The sequence below is a fragment of the Phragmites australis genome, chromosome 4 (assembly GCF_958298935.1).
Source record: "Phragmites australis chromosome 4, lpPhrAust1.1, whole genome shotgun sequence".
NCBI classification, from domain to species: Eukaryota; Viridiplantae; Streptophyta; class Magnoliopsida; order Poales; family Poaceae; genus Phragmites; species Phragmites australis.
Window position 1 is genome coordinate 29,305,150 of NC_084924.1, and position 10,845 is coordinate 29,315,994.

Genomic DNA, 10,845 nt, shown 5'->3' on the forward strand with positions numbered 1-10,845 from the left:
AATGATAATTCCTGTTAATTGTGTGGCAATTACTGATCATGAAACGTCGGCAGGTGGTCAAGTCTTAATTTTCAGGTACCGATGGGAGAGACCAGAACAGATTAGGACTACGATAGATTCGATCTCAGTATGACCATGTATCTAACACCATGGTGCTTCAATCAATCAGTTCATGGAAATTGAAACAAAAATTTGTTGACCGACATCAACTCGTGAACCAACCGAATCTAAGGCATGATGGACAAAGCGAATGAGACCGTGTGAGCATGCGAAGAGGGGAAAAGAAAGCTACGCTACAATTAGGTTAACAAATTCAAACTGAACAAACACATCCAAACTTTGGCACAAGGGTGGGAATCGGTCATATTTCGGTCGGTTTCTTCAGGTCTATCAGCTGGTTTTGTTCTCTCTCCATGTTTTCCCAAGCTCAAGGTCTCAGTTCCTCTATCTTTCAGTATTTCACACTCTGTTCGCTGTCATTTTAGGATTGGCCACCTATCATCTCACTAATATGTACTTATGTAACCCCTGTATGAAAGTCAATAAGGCATAAACAAGTGAACCCGTAGGTGCCAAAGAATCGTGTGGACATCCTGAAGAATCTACACAATCCCTGTAAAACAACGCAGCAATGGTACCAGAAATTTCAACCTTGAATGTGAATCTACCAGCATCTCAGCAGCATAATTCCACAGCGAATCCAATGGCGAAAGGCTCCAGTGGAAAATGCCTGGAGAAAGTTCGGTGGCAGCATATATTCCGTGATCCGTCTCACAATGCCGTCGCTATCCCATGGCCGAGGTTTGATACTTGATACCCCGCCCCATGAATGGTAAGCTTCAGAGATTCATCACAGGCTAAAATATTTGCTCCTGTTGAGCCCTATGATTGTAACCACACTGTGATGCCATCATAAAGGCCATCCACCAACAGTTCCTCAATAAGGAGAACAGGAATTTAAACATAAAATGCAAGGTTATCAGGATATGAGCAACCGAACAGCCTTCTGGATGGTGAGGCGACGAATTATGAAGTCTGTCAATTTCCCAGTGTCCTTGTCGGATTTTTTATGCTTCACTCAGCATCTACAACAATCAAAACTTTCTTGGTACAATCAAGCCTGGTTACAGATTAAATACCCAAAGCAGGACAACAGACATGGTGCAAATGACTCGCACAAGCTGCTCTTTGATACAAACTCCAGCGCCATATGCCCCAAAGTAATCTATTACAAAAGGAATTCTACTGTAAAACCTACTAATTTTCAGTTCTAGCGCATATTTGCTTCACATCGATCTACAACCCCCTGCACCCCATCTTAGAAAAGAACACTATTTTTGAGCGAAGGAAAATAATAGAACAGCAAACAACAACAAACACCCACCAAAACACAAAAATAAACTAAATAAGGACACTGGGGAAAGGAATCTGCCTGAAAAAGAACCTTCTTCCTAATAACAAAAGAGAAAACCTGTATACCTCAATTCGGACTGACCAAGCATGCACCACAAATCCAAAATGTTAAGACAGAAAAGGCACATGGATTGCCAGACGAAAATTTGGACATAGTTGATAAACAAAAGACAGAACAAGACAGCGGTTGCTTTCCTGACCGAGAATTTACTATGCTAAACGAGGCTGCAAGGAACAGACCAGGTCATGTCTCGACATTCAACCAGAAGATCGCCAAATCCGGCCTTCAAGTGAGATTACCATAAGAGAAACGTCATCATGGTATTTCCGGCGATCACCCTGGGGGATATCTAGTAACTCATGAAAATCCATCCCTGCATGCGTTATTCAACACCAAAAAGGAAGGCTTAGTCACCAGAGGAAGATCTCCTATAAAGACATCAGTTTTTTTCAAACAATTATTCAAATGTCAAAAGTACTTCCATAATTTTATACAGGTCAATTCTTAGACACATACATATCCAGTCCAAACCATGGAAAAAAGTTTAGACTGACATTGAAGTAACTAAGGTAGCATTTAGGAAAATCAGTCACATGAGAACAATTTCTAAAGGGTAACTCCTAAAGTATGTGCATGCACAGAATACTCCAAGGATATATTGGTGTCAGTGAAAACTTAGAATTCAACTCTAAAATTGGAAAATAGAAAATTTGGAATACCACTACATCAGGTGGACACATCCAAAGTTCAAAACTCATCGAGATTTTTAACACCTCTAGCGCCATTAACATTAACACAGGCTCCTGGCACAGTACATGATATTTTGAGAAACTCTTATACGTAAAAAATATTAGGATACTTTCTCAGTGCCAAAAAAAAATCCTATGAATTATTTCAAGAAATTCAACAACTAAGACATTCACAAAGCATTTATCATCCAGTACCAAGATCACAAAAGATAACAAATGACACCGGGTGACTAGATATGCTATGAGCAATGCCACAAGAAAACTTTAATCATGATAATATCAAGTTGAAAGTAAGCAGTTAATACATTCAATATGTGACTGCTACATAGAAATAGAGTATATCATCAGCCTTCAATAATTAGTGATTCATTAGATACTGCAGACCATAAAAATTTATGAGGGTACCTTGGTCTGATTACATGGATAAACACCTATGATCCAGAAATATGTCATTTGAATCAAATTGTACAGGTTAAAATGTATGAAGGTATGACTGACCATTCTTTTTGGCTGCACGACAAAGAAGTTCGGCTACAAGGTATTGCGCAGGGTCTCCCTCTGGTACATTTTCCATAAACCATGAAACATGCGAAACTACCTCATCATTGCTGAAATATTGATATAATCCATCTGAGGACAGGACAAGAAACCGATCATTCGAGCAGAGACGATGGTGACGTACAGCAGGGTTGCAGCTGATATATGATGATGTTCCAACATAGTTGATACGAAACATCTCAAGTAGTGTGTCGTTAAATTTTGGCTGCAATTGGCAAAGAAGAGAACTCAACCACTTAATTAATAGAAGATTTCTGTTGCAACCGAATCATCCTGCATAATATACTTTTGCCACTTGAAACTAGCAAGATTATTCCAGGATTACAGCTAATAGCAATGGAGATTCTATGAATCAATAATTGTAGCACCTTAGCTCAAGCTTTTCCTGGTATTGTGGTATAAGCACAAAAGGAAATGGAGCCCTCTACAGTTCTTACGTGAGACTTAATCAAACCACATAGAAATACATACCCAGTTAATCATTCATCACAATAAGCACAGAAACAATTCATGGACGTAGTGCTTCTGACATGAGAGGCGCATCACACCTCATAATAAAAATAGATAATGACTAATAACATAATTGTTTGCACAAACAAATTGGACAAACTATCAACTATAGGTGTATAAGGTTCTATGAAACTACCTTCTTTAGAAAGCCGGCACCAAATGCTCTAGTAACCTTCAGCTGTCCTTTCACTCTACCATTAAATACAGCTTGAGGATCATCAGGATGTTCAGCTTTAATCCTCAAGACTTCCTGAAGGGCATAATCACAAAATAAACTGAATCTGATTAAATAAATTATAGTCACTACTCACTAGTGTAATATAGTTCAAGGTAGAACGTTAGCCAGCTTTAAAAGTGCAAAGAGCAAGTTAAACGCTTTAACAAGAAATGATAAAAGCGATTGGCTGAACCACTGAAGGATTTGTTCTGAGAAAGAATGAAGAAAATATTGGAAAAAAATGATTACGTGTCCTTTACGGCTACCTAGCTACAAAACCAAAACTGGCTTCCTTCAAAGGCATTTCTAGTAGATGAAATACTCTGATTTCGTTTACATCAAAATGTAATCAACAACACTAATGGACCTCTCTGTAAATAAATCCACACAATTTGTCTAGTGTGTCTATGCAGTGGGCACTGAACAACCGTAAGGTATGCTAAGAGCTAACATGCAAATAAACAGTGTTACCCAGACACCCAAGTCCCTGTTTTTTTGGCCGAGTCGGACACTGACACCCGTGTTGGATTCCAAGTCCTATTTGCCACATACATCTATTTCCGTGTCCTGCTATGCTAAATTAGCAAGTAAGCTCGACCAACAGCTTATGCCAGCTCAAATGACTCAACAATCATGCATAGCTCAGAAAAGTCAGTCTACCTGGATGCAGGTTGATTAATATTGACAACAGGACACATGTGCACACACATAAGTTTTGAGGAAGAAGTTGAGTCTATGGTCAATCCATTTTAACATGTGATGAGGATGGACCAAACCAGTAATCGAAACAGTTCAAGATAGCTGGCAAAAGAAAGTTCGATCTTGTTGACCAACCGAAAGAACATCATCATGTTTGTTTTCTAAATAACTTTCCCAATTGCTAATTTCCTGTTAACTGAACTACTTGGCAATACCTTTAAAACCAATAATATTATGGTTTTACAGTATCAAGTAAAATCTTAGGGTTTGTGAAGAGGTATAGATTCTAAGACAACCAACACTATCAAATTTGCTGCCACATAGTCAACTCATCAGGAGAGTGCATTTTGTAGTACAACTGCTATACATACTGTATTACCCAGGCACGCTGCATGCCTAGAAGTTAGTATATCCTATTCTGGTTCTCTTAAGCAAATAAAAGATGATAAAAAGAACTGCCAAAATCTGCACGATTTATAGATGAAGAACTCAAAGCTCAAATATGTAAAGACGTGCAGGACAGCAGAAACCAAGAAGTAAAAACAAGAATAACAATTATTAAACAGAATTATTACCTCCTCAATACTAGTGCTATGATCAGTTGACAATTGCATTGCTCTCATTTTTAATCCACATATAGTGAGTTCCTTAGTTTTTGTACTGCTGCTTAGGTGCCTGTTAGGATTATGCATTGGGGACTCTTCAGATATTCTATCAAGTTCGACATGGACAAGTGACTCCCTTGACCTGTTTCTACACCATAAATCTCCTTTTGAGAAGCTTGAGCTGTTGTACTGATCATTGTCCTGTGCCAAGATAACTCGGCTATCCCCAAGATTCATAACATATACATCCTGGTCTTTCATCAACATTACAAGGACACACGAACCCATCAATGCAAGCTCAGGATATCTATCAAGCTCCTTTTCCACTATATCCATGTATGCTTCTTCTGTTGTTTCAAGGGCCCGTGACATTGCCCTTAATACAGCATCATGCTCTACTGGTCCTGATTTGCATCTCCTTGTGACTTCCGAAGGTTTAATAACACTTTCATCTACATGAGGTTGATCTCTATGCCAATCATAGTTCCAAGGGAAAAACTTCTTCTGCAACAATTTTTGCCTTTTGTACATCCTCCTCAGCTTTGATCCAAATAAAAATCTTCTCGTGATTTGCTTGTTCCCTGATGAAGATGAAGATATGGAGCACTCACCACACTCTTTGGGGTCCATGCCAAGTACACTATCACCATGTCTTGAACTTCCAGGATCTTCAGAATCATCAAAACATTCTCCGGTTGCTGCCAACGAATTCCTGGAGAGCTCTGATGCATTTCTGGAGCTTTCTTCTGTTGTACCTGCCTCCATATTAAGCAAGCTCCGCCTTTTCCCTCCCTCTGGTGACAATTTAGATATACTTCTATTATATTCTTCTAGCAACTCCATCTGAAGTAACTCAAAGAGGCGCTTGCTCTTTCTGCTTTCTTTGAACAATTTGACATCTTGGTTGCCAAAATTACTATTTTCGGCTGAACAGCTACAGATAGTGCTTACATCTGTACTTGGAAGGCCTCTGCTCAAGTTGTTAGGTTCTCTATTTTGGGGATCATTTCCCACATCAGCTCCAGCTGTTTCCTCTACTATTTCATCAGCAACCAACTCCTGACTACTTGAAACCTGTGTAACCAAATATTTCTGGTCATTGCTGTTACAGTTTGGCTGAACTTGCAAGGCACTTTCATCACAATCCTTCCTCGTTGATACACTTTGTTTTTCAAGATTACAAAGTTGTTCCTGTTTCCTATTCTCAATCTGGAACTGAGTGCCTTCACCACAAGGAGGGTCCAGAGAAGCAGCAATTGATTCACCTTCTCCATGACTAGATGCATGATCACTCCTTTCAGCGGTGTCTTCATAAACCCAGAGCAGTCCTTCCAGTTCTTTATCAATGGCCTTGTATAGGTTGCTCATTAGGAAGTCAGGTGCATCAGGGCCACTGAAACCATCATAAATTCCAATAAACAGCCATCCTTGCTCTTCCGATAGAACAACATGAACCCTATCTTCACCTGCCTTTCCATGAGCCCACTGCAGGTTCCTTGTCACATTATACTCAGGTTCGGGTAGCCCAGCTTCCAACCCATTTTGTGAACCTTCTGATCTGCACTTTGCGTCCCTCGACCAGGCCAGTTGAGCCATAGGATGCAACAGAAACTTTTGGACCCAACCAGGATCTTGTGAGTTCCTGCTAAATGTTCTAGACAATGCAGTTTTCATCGGTCTGCTAATCCTATGTACAAGGTGTCCTAGACCAACCTTCCTACGACCATATAAAAGAGGTGCTGAGAAGTTGCTTCTGTTGCCACCATCAATAGGACCTGACATGAAGGTTCCCTTATCCAATGGCCCTGACATGAACCCAGCACCTTTGTCCAACGGCCCAGAAGCAAATCCTCTCTCCAGCGGCCCTGACAGGAAGGTATTGAGCGGCCCTGAACCTCGCCGCACAGGCTGCAATGGCACAGCAGCGAATGAGGCAGTGCTCTCAAATGCAGCTGCAGGTTCCTGCGCATCACCAGCAAGGGAGACACACAGGTTGCCTGTCCGGACAGAGGACGCGTTAGCACTCACTGAGGCCCCTGATATCGTCCGGAAGGTGGTCTCAGAGAAGCTCCTGCTCGGCCGCTGCAGCCCGGCCGCTGCGAGGTCCTCAACGGCCTCCTGCCGGAAGGACCCGCTGCGGGTCTCCGAGTCCATGACGCTGGAATCCAGCGTGTACCTCTCGGAGTTGGAGGGCGTGATCGCCGGCGAGTCGGCAATCGCCCCCGGGCGGACATAGCAAAAGGAGTGGCCGAGCCCTTCGTCGAGCGGCTCGAGGAACTCAAGGTTGACTCCGGCCTTGTCGGCCGGCGCGAAGCAGCCGACGACCCTGGACGTGCTGTTGCCCATGGCTGGCTCCTCCCGCTCACCACCCTACCGGAACAGCGCCCGCCCCGCACCCCAATGCCCGTCGCCGAGGGCTCCGGCCGCCCGGCAGCATGAGCATGCAGAAGCGCTCCCCCACCCGGTGCCGCCTCCCCCGGGCCAACCCTTGCATCTTAGGCCGCCGCCCACCACCCGCTCGAGGAAATACCCCAGAGCAACAACCCCATGCCACAAACCACCGCCGCCACCAGTACCGCCACACCACCGCACCACCCCAACACCCGAGAACCGATCAAGAATCAGGATTCAAGATAAGCCAAGAGCGCCCTCCTCCGTATCAAACCTCCAGGCGGATCCCGAATCTGGCCGGCGACCAAGAAACCGAAGCAAGGCAGCCCGCCCTGTGCAAGAAAAGATCAAGAAATGGGGGGATCTATGCGGGGTGGATTTTGGGGGATGTGGCGAGCGGAGGTCTCTCTCCAGCTTGGGGTTTTGCCGTGATTTCAAATGGCTCGGGAGGGGTGGCAGGGGAGTAGGAGGAGAAAAAGGCGCAGTTGGAAATGGAATTGTTGGAAGCTGTGTGAGAGAAGTGGAGTGAGCCACCTTCTTGTTTGTACGTGGAGTGGAGAGAGAGGACAAGATGGAGGAGAGGGAACAGTAATTTATGAGGAAGGGAACAGTATTATCGAATCCTATTCGTCCTCTGCGATCAATAGCTCACGGTGGATTTAAGTCACCGTGATTTTACTCTACCACGAAGTCAAAGGATCCGGATTCGAGGGAGTTGGTGCTTTCTTGCTTCTCCCCCGGCACTAGCCTGGCCAAGCTAGCCACCCTAGAGGCTGCCTGCTCCAATGCTCCTTGCTCTTCTGGCTTCTCCCCCGCACTAGCCTGGCCAGGCTAGCCACCCTAGAGGCTGCCTGCTCCCAGTGTTCCTTGCTCTTCTGCTTTGCTTTGCACACTGCTCCCTTGACTCCTCTCCTCTCCTGTCTTGGCTTCTTTGATTTCTTTCTTTCCTTAATTGATCGTTTGCCTCGATTCTTTTTCTTTTTGCAAGTTTTCCCCTTTCTCGATGTTTGGTTCGGGAGAATAAAGGAGTTCCATAGGTTTTTCTCTACATTTTGATGCTTAATTGTCCCACAATTTTTTTTATTTAGATTTAAAATACTTGCAATAGCTACATTCCTTTTCATTTTACCAACGTTTATAAAACTCTGAGTAATAATATTCTGCATTAATTTCACAGGAATTAACTTGATTCTAGAGGGGAGAATCGTGTTAGAAAGCTTTATCTATGGGAATTTTGAAAAACTTTTTTAATGATATTTTAAAAATAAACCTCCTATAATCTATTTCAAGCCTTTGGCCACCACTCACTTTGTCCTAGCGTGATAATATTGTTCCTCATGGTGACGTGTCCAAAAACATTCAAATTCGGAAATAGAATTTTAGAAGGTTTTATTTTAAAACATTATTTAAAAAAGGCTCAAAAAAATAAAAAAGATCCACTCTGTGTGCCCATTTTCATTAACTTGTTTTTTGAACTTTTGGAGGTGAGAAGGTGTTCGGAGGAGAAGTTTTGCTTGCTTGCACAATGAACGCAAGTCTTGCCTTTTTTGCTTTGTTCAGTTTTTTTCCTCCCTATGAGCTATGGCTCTTTTTTTTTCTTTACTACTACCAGTTTTTTCTTTCTACGATAGGCTAAGCCCAACGAATTTACTTAGGACGAAAATCCCGTCGTGAAGAGATTTTTGTTCACTTTAGCGTTCCAACGGTTTCTCTTTATGATTCTTTTCACGACGGGATTTTCAAGGTCATTCCCTTCAGGACGAGATTCTCTCTCCTTTCCTTCGTGATTCCCCTCGAAGGGAAGCTGTTGGAGATTAGAGAAAATAAAAGGAATGAAAACGGGGAAGGGAATCGGAAAGGGAACGAAATGAAGAGAATATGGTTAGGGATGATCTAAGTTGATCTCTTTAGCCTATGTTTTCTTGCATGATTGGGTTTGGTTGTGTCGTGAGAGTCAAAGGCTCAAAGCAAAGAAAAGAGCAGGCTGGATGATCCAATGGGAACCCTGCCTGGCCCTCATCACAACCAGTCATGGGTTTTATCATCGTGATCATTGCCATGGTATGGACGAGCGGACTTTTGAGGGTGGACTTTTGAGGTTTTGCTTACATCTGGAAAACTTTCCTAAACAAGTATGATACTTGCATATCAGGAGTCTTTGAGTCAAATCTTTGCTATAAATCTTTTAAAATTCAATGAATCTAGTTGCATACCCTTTACTTGCCCCATTGTTTATGGACTTTATTCAATCTTCATTGTAAACCTACTTTTTGTGATTTTCCATTAAATTAGACTAAAGCATTGCCTATGTCCTGGTCTTTTACTACAAAAGATAATATTGACAATTAGAGAGAGAGAGAGTGAAGTCTTTGATATGAAATCATCTAAAATTCGATGAGTTTGGTTGCATACACCTTACTTGTTCAAGTGTGTATCTTCTTGGCTGTAAAGCCCCTTCTGTCATTTTCCATTATATTATACTGAAGTATCACCATATCTTGGTCTTTTAATTAAAAAGAAAATATGGAAAAGTTAGAGAGAGATCTTGGGTGACATCATTGTTGACATTGTTTTTGCCACGTAGTACCAAGAAATTGAAATGTCTAAAATAGACATTGTCCCCCATGTGAATAGTTATCTTAGAGGCCCAAGAAAATGGTACCTTATAGTGCTTAGAAGTCCGGTTACAAGTGAACAATGCTATTTCTACCTTTGAATAACTGTTACGAAGACTTATAACATATCATTCACAAACAAAATAAAATACACTTCCACCCCTTAGAAAAAATAAAGCATGCATGCACTCTTGAGACCGCCATGTTGACAAATCATCAATGTGTGCATAAGTGGAGTATTCGCTCAAGAAAAAATAATTTATTAGTGGAGTAGTCTTTGCGAGTTAGAATTTCTCATTGAATACAACGGTGGATCTAATAAGCCGTCTTATGTAAAAAAAAAAAAAAAAAAGGCGAGTTCCTTGAAATATCGTGTGTATATTTCCCTACGGATTTCAGCTCCAAATTCATCCAGATCATTTTTCCAAGAAAAAGAAAAAGAAAAAACTAGGGTAGAGTCCAGATTTTTATGTACAGCTTACAAAATACACTCCATTGCAACACGATGTTATTATCAAACTCAAGGTCTTCGTGTATCCTCCGCTCTAGTTGTATGAATTTTAAAACTAGAAAGATTCTACTTTAAAAAATTTTAAAGTTAGAACTATATCAAACAGACTCTAAGATGTGTCCTCAAGCCATCACTAGCCAACTTGTTTAAGCAACTAATCTGGTTGGCGTTCGCACGGAAATCATACAAGCTAGTAGCACTCCAGTAGTAAACTAGTAATAATCACTACGTGAAAAAAAAATATTGTAAACGATCAGAATAAACTACGCGCTGAGACTAAGAGCCAAAAGACAAGTTCCCAACATGCATGTGAGACAATGACGGGGCGTCAAGCTTCAACACTTTGGGTCAAATAGAATCTGCTCATCATGGACACATCCACTGTTTGCACATATGGCTGACAAGAAAGAATACAAAATTTGATGTTGATAACCTCCACGCTCCTTTTAAAAGAAAAGAAAAAGAAAAACGCGCCGCGATAAGCACGATCTAACTTAGAGAAAAACTAAATTGAGGGTATTGTTTGATTGAAACGTGTGGTTTGCAATGATGTTATTCTTACTTGAGTTCAACTAA

General features: G+C 41.6%; 1 protein-coding gene across 3 annotated transcripts; it reads right to left on the bottom strand.

Moving 5' to 3' along the window:
* Positions 1-1,429: 1,429 nt before the first annotated feature.
* On the bottom strand, positions 1,430-7,821 carry LOC133916040 (protein phosphatase 2C 32-like). 3 transcript variants are annotated; one of them, XM_062359526.1, is made up of 5 exons: positions 4,723-7,820; positions 3,368-3,481; positions 2,846-2,926; positions 2,662-2,721; positions 1,430-1,787 (listed from the first exon to the last, which is right to left on the bottom strand). In XM_062359526.1, the coding sequence occupies exons 1-4, from the start codon at positions 7,096-7,098 to the stop codon at positions 2,695-2,697; spliced, it is 2,598 nt and encodes an 865-aa protein (XP_062215510.1). In that variant the 5' UTR covers positions 7,099-7,820; the 3' UTR covers positions 1,430-1,787; positions 2,662-2,694. The 3 variants fall into 3 exon arrangements, 2 of the variants coding, with proteins under 2 accessions (XP_062215510.1, XP_062215509.1); XM_062359525.1 differs by having other exon boundaries at positions 2,662-2,926; positions 4,723-7,814; XR_009909447.1 differs by lacking the exon at positions 2,846-2,926 and having other exon boundaries at positions 1,698-1,787; positions 2,662-2,793; positions 4,723-7,821.
* Between the last annotated feature and the right edge of the window lie 3,024 nt (positions 7,822-10,845).